At 43.1% G+C, this 13000-nt stretch overlaps 1 protein-coding gene across 1 annotated transcript in view; it reads left to right on the top strand.

Annotated features, from left to right (window-relative positions):
* The window catches only part of LOC110537100 (hypermethylated in cancer 2 protein-like), a 29566-nt gene extending 17118 nt beyond the window's left edge, over positions 1-12448 (top strand). The window contains exons 2-3 of the mRNA XM_021622869.3: positions 4663-4904; positions 5142-12448. Of these exons, the coding sequence (XP_021478544.3) occupies positions 4686-4904; positions 5142-6497 (1575 nt within the window). The 5' untranslated portion in view covers positions 4663-4685 and the 3' untranslated portion in view covers positions 6498-12448. The remainder of the gene's footprint in view (positions 1-4662; positions 4905-5141) is intronic.
* The last annotated feature ends 552 nt before the right edge of the window (positions 12449-13000 follow it).

Here is a 13000-nt window from a genome sequence, read left to right as displayed (position 1 = left end):
TTGATTCCTGTTTTAGATCATGGTAGAGCAACACTGGTTTGGAATCTAGTTGTTGATCCCTGTTTTAGATCATGGTAGAGCAACACTGGTTTGGAATCTAGTTGTTGATTCCTGAATCTAGTTGTTGATCCCTGTTTTAGATCATGGTAGAGCAACACTGGTTTGGAATCTAGTTGTTGATTCCTGTTTTAGATCATGGTAGAGCAACACTGGTTTGGAATGCTTGTAGGATGATGGCCACAGCATTGAATTTAAATGTTTCTCCAGTATGTGAGAAACGTTGGGCTTTTGCAACATGGCAACCAGTAGCGTTGATTTAACGTTTTGCTGCGTAGGTTTGACCAAAATCTAGCAGAATTTCTACAAAATAGTGTATATATAGCTGAAATAAAAATTAATTGTTCCGTAATTTGTAGATTTGGTTATTTATTTATTTTCTGATCGCTGCCACTCTCTTAGAATGGTTCCTGCTGTTAAATTTCTATGAATGATTTCTACCCATTGGTTCCTGAAGAATATATAACAAAAGCATCATGATTGTTTACATCCGCTAGTACAACTTTCTTACCCTATCATGGCCCAGAATAGGCCTGAGGTTATTTTACTCAAATTTGTATGTTTTATTGCCATTTCAGTTTTACACAAACAATGTGTAGCAATATGTTTAAAAACTGTGGCGTCAAATCAATGTTAATATGTATAGCCAGTCTCTGCTTTTTTAGCTTGGTCTATAAGTTTTAGTAGTTACATTTCCTCAGCCACATCCCTCCGCTTTATACCAGGTGGTAAGACTAATGTTTGGCTCAAACACAAACTCAGGATTGTGGCTGTAAAAACTTACTGGCCTTTTTTGGTTGAACTGAATGAACACAAACTTGGACGGAACAAAGTTGCCATAATATGAAGCAAATAGACTTTTAAAAAAAAATCTTCCATCAGAAGGTAGTAAGAGCCAGCCAACTACACTCCTCTTGGCATGCATCTAACAAACTAATTCTGTTAGGAGTTAACATGTGTTTAGTAATAATTATGTTAGCTAGTTAGGCGTAAACATGTGACATGGGCTATCCTTGGGGTGCCCTTTTCCAGAACACCTGGAGTAAACCTGGCTCAACAATGGGGATGTTATTTTTCAAGTCTCGCTCCTCGTTCAGCCCACCTGGTGAGTGGAAAGGACGTTTATTTTATACCTAGAAAACAGTTAATTTAAGTTAATGAGCATTAAGGAGTGTCAATTGGACTGGCTCAGATTATCAGTGTTCCCTAGGTTTTACCAGAGGGCCAAACTGCGTCCTGTAGTGGACCTAATGCCTAAAGCCCAGCTAGATTACCAGATCATGTGATTTACTGGCAGTGATCTCTGCCAGGAAGATCAGTTGAAACACTGGACAGCCAAACTGAACACGGGCTAACAGAACATAGGATATTACAGGTTAGAACCCACAGGCTAGGACTGAACGCTAGAACAGTTACAGAACACTGGGTAGAACAGAACAGACAAGAACAGTTACAGAACACTGGGTAGAACAGACTAGAACAGTTACAGAACACTGGGTAGAACAGACTAGAACAGTTACAGAACACTAGGTAGAACAGAACAGACAAGAACAGAACAGACAAGAACAGTTACAGAACACTGGGTAGAACAGTTACAGAACACTGGGTAGAACAGAACAGGCAAGAACAGTTACAGAACACTGGGTAGAACAGAACAGACTGGAACAGTTACAGAACACTGGGTAGAACAGAACACTGGGTAGAACAGAACAGACTAGAACAGTTACAGAACACTGGGTAGAACAGAACAGACTAGAACAGTTACAGAACACTGGGTAGAACAACACTGGGTAGAACAACACTGGGTAGAACAGAACACTGGGTAGCACAGAACAGACAAGAACAGAATAGACAAGAACAGTTACAGAACACTGGGTAGAACAGAACAGACTAGAACAGTTACAGAACACTGGGTAGAACAGAACACTGGGTAGAACAGAACAGACCAGAACAGTTACAGAACACTGGGTAGAACAGAACAGACTAGAACAGATACAGAACACTGGGTAGCACAGCACACTGGGTAGCACAGACCAGACTAGAACAGTTACAGAACACAGGCTAGGTCAGACTAGAACAGTTTTAGAACACAAGATGGAACAGTACAGGCAACCTATATTGAAATTATTTATAAACAGGAGTGTTTATCAGATTCTAGCAAGGCTAACTCATTGATCCTGTAGGCCAGACATCCTCTCCAGACCAGACCACCTGGTTATATGGCCTGCTCTCTGTTCTCTCTTCCCTCCAGATGCCTTGGTTACGGCCTGTTCTGTCCAGCCTGCCTTCCTGGTTATGGCTTGATTATATACTGTAAGTCTATGGTTCTCTCATCTTAAGCGATGAGGTGATTTTTGAGCAGGCAGGGAAGGAGGGGGGCAGAACGGGGCTGTAGGCTCATAAATGGACCCTCAGCATCTTATCACCATCAGTGTGTTGTGCAGTCGTCAGATGGATTACCCAAACAACTCTTTTGTTTCAGTGTGTATTTTTGGGGGAGGGAGCGTGTGTTTTGAGATACTGTATTGATGGCAAGACTGATGAGATGCGTTGTTATCAGTAGTACTATTTCAAATTTTGTACCATCCTGTTTTTAAATTACCCAAGGGTCCCGTGCAGCTCAGTTGGTAGAGCATGGTACTTGCAACGACAAGGTTTGTGGATTTGATTCCCTCAGGGGACCAGTGTGTGTGTGTGTGTGTGTACAACAATAGAACAATAGTTCTATTTACAGTACTGACCAGTGTGTGTAATTAATATATATATACACACACACTGGTCAGTACTGTAAATAGAACTATTGTTAATTGCTCCAATCAAGTTGTTTACATAAAAACCTTTATTTAAAGCAGGTGTTTGAATACCAATACCTGGCATATGACATATGATAATGGATGTAGGCTTATGTTAACAGTAAGCCTAGATACTAACACTGATTATACACTGAGTGTACAAAACATTGTCACCTGCTCTTTCCATGACAGACTGACCAGACTGACCAGGTGGATCCAGGTGAAAGCTATGATCCCTTATTGATGTCACTTGTTAAATCCACTTCAATCAGTGTAGATGAAGGGGAGAAGACAGATTAAAGGATTTTTAAGCCTTGAGACAATTAAGACATGGATTGTGTATTTTTATTTTATTTCACCTTTATTTAACCAGGTAGGCTAGTTGAGAACAAGTTCTCATTTACAACTGCGACCTGGCCAAGATTAAAGCATAGCAGTGTGAACAGACAACAACAGTTGCACATGGAGTAAACCATTAACAAGTCAATAACACAGTAAAAAAAAATAAGAGTCTATATACATTGTGTGCAAAAGGCATGAGGAGGTAGGCGAATAATTACAATTTAGCAGATTAACACTGGAGTGATAAATGATCAGATGGTCATGTGCAGGTAGAGATACTGGTGTGCAAAAGAGCAGAAAAGTAAATAAATAAGAACAGTATGGGGATGAGGTAGGTAAAATTGGGTGGGCTATTTACGATGGACTATGTACAGCTGCAGCGATCGGTTAGCTGCTCAGATAGTAGATGTTTAAAGTTGGTGAGGGAGATAAGTTTCCAACTTCAGTGATTTTTGCAATTCGTTCCAGTCACAGGCAGCAGAGAACTGGAAGGAAAGGCGGACAAAGGAGGTGTTGGCTTTAGGGATGATCAGTAAGGTACACCTGCTGGAGCGCGTGCTACGGGTGGGTGTTGCCATCGTGACCAGTGAACTGAGATAAGACGGAGCTTTACCTAGCATGGACTTGTAGATGACCTGGAGCCAGTGGGTCTGGCGACGAATATGTAGCGAGGGCCTAGTGGTTAGAGCATTGGACTAGTTAACTGTAATGTTGCTAGATCAAATTCCCGAGCTGACAAGGTAAATATCTGTCGTTCTGCCCCTGAACAAGGCAGTTAACCCACTGTTCCCCTGAACAAGGCAGTTAACCCACTGTTCCCCTGAACAAGGCAGTTAACCCACTGTTCCCCTGAACAAGGCAGTTAACCCACTGTTCCCCTGAACAAGGCAGTTAACCCACTGTTCCCCTGAACAAGGCAGTTAACCCACTGTTCCTAGGCCGTCATTGAAAATAAGAATTTGTAGCCCAATTATGATGTTTTTTTCCTCTAATGTGTTAGCTGACAATACTGTAGAGCTGGGTTAAGGTGTTTGTGTGCTGTGATAATGAATAGAACCATTTCATGGTTACTTTCTCTGGTTCCTCAGAATCTATTGCTACCAGAGAAGCTACAATGGGCCAAGAATAAATGGTAGAGCAGCAAAAAAAAACAATTTAGGTTATTTTTACCAGGTTTTTGATATTTGTTGGTATTCGTTAGTGGGTTGGTGGTTAGTTTATCGCGTTGGTTATCTTTCTTCCTCCTGCCAGTATGTTGTTGAGGCCTATCTTTTGAGGAAAACAGTGTGATGGTTTCAGGGTGAGCAGAGAGGTGTAATGTATTGGCCATACTTGGGCAACTTTTTACATTTCTTTTTTTAGGCATCCTGGGCATTGCAAGAATTTCAGGAGCACGTTTGGACCTGCAGGAGTTTAAATTTAGTGGTGGGATTTCTTTGAGTTCTCAACTGAACTCTCCCTCTCTCCCCAGGTGTGTAAACCAAAGTGTGTGTGATGGAACAGCAGAATCATTCAAAGCAGCTGCTACTGCAGCTGAACCAGCAGCGAGCCAAAGGATACCTGTGTGATGTCATCATCGTGGTGGAGAACGCGCTGTTCCGCGCCCACAAGAACGTCCTGGCGGCTAGCAGCGTCTACTTCAAGTCGCTGGTCCCCCACGACAACCTCATCAACCTGGACACAGAGATGGTCAGCCCCTCCATTTTCAGACAGGTGGGTCACTTGACGGGCAGTGTCTCACTGACCACAGTCACATATACAGACATATTTGTATGGGACTCTGTCATGTAATTTAGTAGCCACGGACATTACACATGAATCAACGTTTTAGTTTCCACATCAATGCTGTGAAGCCTAGCTGTTTTATCTGCATTCGGTTATCAACTTGCTGTGAAACAAATTGCTCATTGGGACAATATAAAGATTACTCTCTACCCCCCATTCCTCTAGGTGTTGGACTTCATCTATACAGGTTGTCTGTCCAGTTCTGACTCTGTCAGTGACCACAGTATCTCGTCTCTCCTGATCGCCGCCTCCTACCTCCAGCTGACTGAACTGGCTGCTCTCTGTCGCAGGAAGCTCAAACACAACGGTCAGACCCCCTCCAGCTCCAACAAGATGACCCCCTCCTCTTCCACCTCCCCAACCCCAAATGGACACACCCCTGGGCCCCTCTGCCTCTCCTCCACCCCCCTCCACAACCACCAGCACCATAACAACCACTCAGGGTCCAAGAAGGGGAGCCAGAGGAACCAGAGACCGAGCCAGGAGGGAAGGTTGAGAGAGGATCTGTCCGAGAAGGTGTTTATTTCAGGCTCGCGCTGTGCCTCCCTCAGCCCCTCTGGAGAAGGTAGGAGTAATGGGCTGGGACTGGACCTGTCCAAAAGGAGTCCGTCAGAGAGCACTGCCACAGAGGAGGTGTCCCCCAGCAGTCTGCTCCAGAGCTCTTCCCCCCACTCCTCCTCTCTCTCCCCCACTCCCACTCCTCCCACAACGTCTAGTGCCAAGCCAGAGCCTCCAAAGACCTCCACAGACCTCCAGCCCAGAGCCCCTCGCAAGAGGCCCCGAGGTGATAAAGTGACCCCAGAGCTGGAGGATGGAGAGGTGGATGGAGAGGAGAACGGTCTAGATCAGAGTGAGGGGAGCGGGCACAGTGGAAGAGGAGGAGGAGGAGGAAGAAAAGGGAGGAGAAACGGAAACACCAACTACATCTACCGTCAGCCCCAGCCAGGGTTTGAGCCAGGTGTGGGGGACAACCTGTACGTCTGCATCCCCTGTGGGAAAGGCTTCCCCAGCTCAGAACAGCTCAATGCCCATGTCGACACACACACACACGACCAACTCTACCTGAAAGACGAGGAGGAGGAAGAGGAAGAGGAATGTGGTGGATACTTGAAGGACAAAGATCCGGACACATGCCCAGATGACTCTGCATCAAAGGGGATGAAGCCTGACCCTGAAGAACCTGGGCATCTCTGCACTGTCTGCAGTAAGAGCTGCAAGGACGCGACATCACTACGGCAACACGAGAAGAGCCATTGGCTGAACAGGCCATTCCCCTGTAACATCTGTGGCAAGCTGTTCACTCAGCGAGGCACCATGACGCGCCACATGAGGAGTCACCTGGGCCTCAAGCCCTTCGCCTGCGAGGAGTGTGGCATGCGCTTCACACGACAGTACCGCCTCGCCGAGCACATGCGGGTCCATTCGGGGGAGAAGCCCTACGAGTGCCAGCTGTGTGGTGGAAAGTTCACCCAGCAACGCAACCTCCTTAGTCATATGAGGATGCACACCTCGCCCTCATAGAGGACACTTCACCATGGTTACTGCAGCTGAACCACAGCTACCTGGGTTCTATTAGGCTGTCTACCTCATTTTCAGATAACTATCTGGAGCCTCAGTTACCCATAGTACCTCCTCACCCTTGTAAACACACCTGGCTTCTACCTCATTTTCAGCTAACCATCTGGAGCCTTAGTTACCCATAGTACCTCCTCACCCTTGTAAACACACCTGGCTTCTACCTCATTTTCAGCTAACCATCTGGAGCCTCAGTTACCCATAGTACCTCCTCACCCTTGTAAACACGCATGGGTTCTACCTCAACTTCAGAAACTCACCTTGAAATGAATTACCTCACCTTTATAACCACTCACCCCGAGTAGTAACTTTACCAATATTTTCAACCTCTTAACAACTATCACTTATACCCTCACCCTCGTAACAACTATCACCCATACCCTCACCCTCGTAACAACTATCACCCATACCCTCAACTAGGGATTCATATTTTCACGAAAACCTACCAAGTTTTAATACAGGGAATAATTGATATTTATCCCAAGAGTCCCGGGAAATACCGCAAAAAAATTGAAGTGCCCATTCTCAGGCCTTTAAAACCAAGATATGTCACTATGCCTGGGTTCTCCCAAAATAAGATTGTCGCTGTGCCACAATGCCGGCATGGCTGCGCCACTGTAAAGATTTCACAGCAAGTGAAACTGATATTTAGTATTGATAGAGTAACTTTGATCACCAATGACATTGTTGTGAATTGCGAAACAGGCCGTTCATGAATTCCGAGCATTATCATGTTACTCAGTTAATTTAGCCCAGGACTACTGCTGAAATATGCTATCTCGAGACAGAGCATGGTCAGGACCCACAGAGCGCACCCAGAGTAGGCTATAGTGTTGTCGAATCATACAAACTTTGTAACGGCAGTCAAACAAAAGTCAAATGACTAAAGTTGCTACGCTTGTTAACCTCCATCGAATGACAAAATATCTCCTATTTGGCAAAATGGAGTTGATGATTATACAGATAGCAGATCAGCTCATGAATAACTAGTAGTTGAAGAGAGGAAATTGTTTTAAAGATCAATGTATCTTAACGGGGACCATACTCTCTACTCTCAAACTGTTTGTTGATCTCACATTCTGTACCGATGCTCTCATATGGTCAGAAATCCGAAACAGCGCAGAGAAGCGGGGGAAATGTTCCAGGTATTTTGACATGCATTGTTTTATTTTTGATTTATTGAACCTTTATTTAGTTAGGCAAGTCAGTTAAGAACAAATTCTTATTTACAATGACAGCCTACCCCGGCCAATTGTGCGCCGCCCTATGGAACTCCCAATCACGGCCGGCTGTGATACAGCCTGGAATCGAAGACTCTGCACTGAGATGCAGTACCTTAGACCGCTGCGCCACTCAGGAGCATAAGCAGACATGCATTGATAGTGCAACCTATGGATTACAGAATGAAGAGACAAGAGTCAAGATTTCTGGTTTCAGTGGGATTATTGGGACTATAGGAAAATTGCCTAGGCTCTATATAAGGACCTGAGTCAATAGATAATACACTTGAATTTGGCTACATTATTCCATTCTAAATGTTTCTGATCAGTGATAAACAAATAAATTAACTATTACTTCTACTTGCCCAGCCAAGATAAATTAACCAAATATATAGACAGAGATTCAGTGAAACAAAATCACATTGATTGATTGACACAGGCTTTTTGTTGCGAGTAGGACAGGCTACAATGCGAGTGAAGAGCAAGCAGACTTGTATAACATGCTAGCAACATTTTCTGATCAGCTAATATATGAGCAAACTAGAGTAAAGATGATCATTAGCACTCACCTCAACTTGACTAACATTTCCCCAGCCTACCAAATATCCAAACGGAGATTCAGTGAAAACAAAAACCGGACATTGATTGATTTATCTAGACGAGTACCCCACGTTTGTCTCGAAGCAGTGCGATGGTGCTGTCTCAATTAAAACTGCTGAAATGATCATCTAGGTGACAACACACAACTATTGCTTTAATTTAGTATAACGGTTGGATATAACTTTGGCAGGATCAGTGTAACCAAGAATTTGATACATGCAATAAATTTGCTTTCGCCTACTTTATTCTAATATTTTCATCATTCAGTTGATCATAACTCAGGTGTTGTCCTCTCTCTGCGCTTTTCCTCAGCCCAATGCCTGTTTCCTCGTCTCCTCACTCCGGCGCTTCCCACCTCCACCACGTTATTCTCAACACCAGTTTAAATCAATATAGCCTACTGTTATCTAGAAATCTGCCATTTTTTTTATTCTGTGATGTCGGACCAGGCCTGGGATCAGGCTTCAGCTCACTGGCTTGGGTCGGCCCGGGATCGAATTGACATTTCTGATGAGAACTCTAAACTGCATTCGGGTCTTGTGTGCAATCCGGCATTTGCTTTGCATTTATGACGACTTTGTGTAAAGAAAATATGCTAGGTTAAAGGCTTCCATGTGACAACTTGTTTGGATAATGTACCATTTTATTTTTTGCCAATCTGCTGCTGTAGATGTTGGGCATTTGGTGGAATTGCATTACTGCGACATCGGGGTAAATTTGGTCATTTCCCGGGTCTTGTCACAAATGTTTTTCGGGAAATGTGACAAGTGGTCCAGAGACAGTCCCAGGATCCCGGTTACCAGTGTTAATCCGTACCCTCAACCTCTTAACAACTATCACCCATACCCTCATCCGCTTAACAACTATCGCCCTCATCATGGCAACCATGATTCCATACCTCTATTTGAGAACTGTTCCTCATCTTACTAATACCAACCATTACTTCACCCTTAGAACCCATCATAAATCCACATTCAGCCAGCCAGCCAGCTGTTCTGGCTATCTCAGGGTCAACACACCACACCTCTCCATCTGACATAAAACCAAAGACGCCTTCCTCCCCATCCCAGGTGGCTCAAATATGTTTTGATGATAGCTTTTAGCATCCAACCAAACTAGCCCTCCCAGGGTGTCAGTCCGTGCTGTCGTTCCTCCAGGCTGTTGTAGCTGTCTCTCGCTGGCCAATGGGGGACCTCATTGGCTCTCCTGCCTCATTATCAGACACATACTGGACCCCAGGCAAAGTTGGCTAGCAGTCACTAATATTATGTTCTCCAGCTAGATAGGACAGGTGAGTCAGCCTAGCCAGTGTGCATATAATAACTTATCACCTTTACATACACTGCCTGTTGGAAACGTGGCATTATTAGAAAATGATCAGGGGTGTTCTAACAGCAATGTTTGCTTTATTTGTAGTTCATAGGTCAGACTTTGTAGTTTAACTTGGGTGAAAATGTTTGAGAACTTAGTTATGCGTTTGTACTGGGTATTTCTACTTTAAGGGGTTTGGGTCAGGTGGGGGTGTTTCTTTTTAATTTGAGGCATCATATTCTGTTGGTACTGTTGTTTTGTCTGCATTTTTAAAAGGCTGGTCTACTGCTACTAGCCCTGTCACACTGCTACCTCTTCACTCTTCACATGAACCATTGAATAATACTCTCCCAGTATCCCTGTATTAAGTTTGCTGTTGGTTTTCAACAAGTTCCTCTCGTCTGTTAATGCTGTGAGGAGGGGAGAGTATTGCTTCCTGGATAAGTGTGTTACTGGTACTAGTGTAGGATATTGTAAGGTGAAATCCAAAGAGAAAATGATTGCAAACTAACAACAACTAACGTTTTTCAATGTCAGTGTAGTTTTAACAATACTATTGTGTCCACTCCTAGTTCCACACTAACAGCCTTGTGGTAGAAATGACTCATGTTGATTGGACCAACCTCACCTCATTGCCTTACTTTGTCTTCACTATGTCCTCAGGAGGACTACATACGTGTCATTTCTGAGCATCTAAGAATGTGTTGTAATTGCTTCGTTTTAGACTAGTAAGTACATAGTTTTAAAATTCTCTTTCCTACATGTTTATCACTTAAGTGTTGAAAAAAAGTCATTTTTACTTCAGAAAAGTGTAGATAACTCAGGAACATTGATGTCAGGGTCTGGCGTCCATAAAGTACATATCCACACTTATGAGTTCCGTTAAACTGCAAGACTCTGGTTGTTTTGGTTCAGGCATTTAGAATGTCGACAAATGAAAGAGCAGAGCGAAAAGGATCAACATGTTTCAGCTGTGAGGGTGATCACTCTAAACCATATCTTCAGGGATGGTTCCTCACATTTTAACTGAAGAACCCTCTGCTGTGTTGTCAAACTGTCTGTACTGTCAGAAAGCAAAAACACTAGTTTCCTAAGCAAGAGATTTTTTAAAGGAGGTGGGTGGTGATTATCTTTCAAATAACTTCTGGATAAAAGGTAGAGGTGTTTTAAAATATATTATAAAATATTAGTTATTGAATGTTATCAGCATGCATTGTATAAAAGATACAAGCTTGTTCCAAATCAACAGACTATTTTCTAAACCAAAGCACATACTGAACGACTGACGGCTTGTGTGGCGTAAAGTGTGAGTGTGTGGGAGCGTGATCTCATTGTTTACATAAACCCAACAGTCAGACCTCAGGCAAGGAATCGTTTTTTCACGTCTAGAAACAAAGAAAAGAACAGCATTGTTTATTTGCATGTATTGTTGAGCCTGTAAACTTAAGTATCCGCATGTTATGAAAATATGATGAAGCCATTTTTGATATCTTGTTTGTTGTTGATTGTTTGTTGTGACCAACCAAATGTTTTACGAAGGGGTAGAAACAACATGTGAAAAGTAGGCTGTAATATCAAGTTATTTAGTCTACAACTCATTATTTTTAAGAATAGGAAATATTACCTCCTAGTACACCAGTCAGGGATTTGGTCACAAACCCTTTATCCAGTTACATTATTCTATTTATCTCTTACTGTCTCTCTCTCTTATTAAGTAAGTTGTTGCAGTCACTTCCAGACAGAATGTATTTATTAGTTGGATCCTGTTTTAAACCGCTTTATGATATCTCAGTGGATGATAGTCAGGGGCTTTATTACTTTGTTACTGCTAATACAGTTTAGAGAGAAAATATGTTATTAAAGGGTTAGTTAACCCCAAATAGCTTGACAACCACTCTGTGTGAGAACGTCAAACCATGATTTATTGGGTGAAAGGACCCTTTAAACATGATATGGCTATAAGTAAGATCAAGCTCCCAGCCCAAGACACTGGAGACAGTGGGAATGTACTGCTCCTGTGGTATAGGTGTTTTGTACCGCTTTTACCTCATCCAAAGCATGTAGAACACAAAGATGAAATGTTTTTTATTGTGCTACATTGTTTCCTGTTTTTCTGAGAATGTAATCTGTGTTGTTGTTGTCATCTGTTCTATAGGTGGTCTTATTCATTGGTATGGGACCACTGACTCCTGGTACAGATGCAATATGTATTGTATTCTACAGAAAGCATTGGTTTTGTCAAAGCAACTTCTGTTAAAGGCTGGTATTGTTACTATTACAGAGACGCTTCTTGTTTAATCTCTATCTGAAAACCAAAGGTGTCTATGGCAGCATAAATATGTACATAGTCACATGTGCCACTACTAATCCAAACCAAGCCACTTATGAACTAAACCAAAGGCAGTCTAAGGCAGCAGGTCTATTCATATAATTCCTAAGACTTCTGGGCATGAAACCATGTCAAAGCTGGCTTTATGTATTCATTTACTCTGTCTTTGTACAACAAGTTTCTCTGTTCTACTAAATATTTGTTCAATTATATATATATTTTTCTCAGTCTTCAACATGCTTTACTGAGAAACTCCAAAGTTCAATTCCTCAGAGCTTGTGTTCAGGAGTTTCTTGATCCGTGTGGTTCTCGCTGCACCACCACGTGATTCAACACAGCGTCATGATTCAGAGTCCACTGGTTAACCTGCAGTCTCTTAATGTACAGATATGAGTGTCATCTTTATAAAGATCTTTTCATTAAACTTGATTGGAAAGAACTAAATGTTTTTCTTTTGTGGTGTGTGTGTGTGTGTGTCGGGGGGATTTGTCACTGGTGGTTATTGATGGGGTGCTGGAGAGGGCATAAGGGGGAGGGGAAGGGTCCAGACTAGGGGGGCCCTGTTCCAGTTGGGCATGGTTGAAGGGTGGGTTGGGGTTGGGGGAGGGGGCATGGGGCAATGTCTACCATCTGTCTATTGTGCCCAAGTCAAATAGGCTTTCCTTCAGCAGACTGATCTCTCCCCAGCCAGCCAGCCAGCCCTCTTAGGTCCATTATCACCAGGATGAGGTGAATGCTACCCGTGATATAATCAACCTAGCCCGCCTCTCATCTTCTTTGTGATTAGAGTTGGAGAATTGGTCTGAGAGTAGTAGTGCACTTCAATGTTTCATTAGATGTTTTCAGTGGAGAGAATGGCTGTCGTTTTGGTCATAGCCTTCCTGTTTGTCTTGGTGTAAACCCTGTGCACCCCACTTAGCTACTCCCCCAACACACACCCTTGCCCCTGTGTCATGTCTAGATGTGATACCACTTTTGTCAAATTGATG

The sequence above is a fragment of the Oncorhynchus mykiss genome, chromosome 12, assembly GCF_057628025.1.
Source record: "Oncorhynchus mykiss isolate SJ-2025 chromosome 12, ASM5762802v1, whole genome shotgun sequence".
Lineage (NCBI taxonomy): Eukaryota > Metazoa > Chordata > Actinopteri > Salmoniformes > Salmonidae > Oncorhynchus > Oncorhynchus mykiss.
This window is presented reverse-complemented; position numbering and strand designations above follow the sequence as displayed.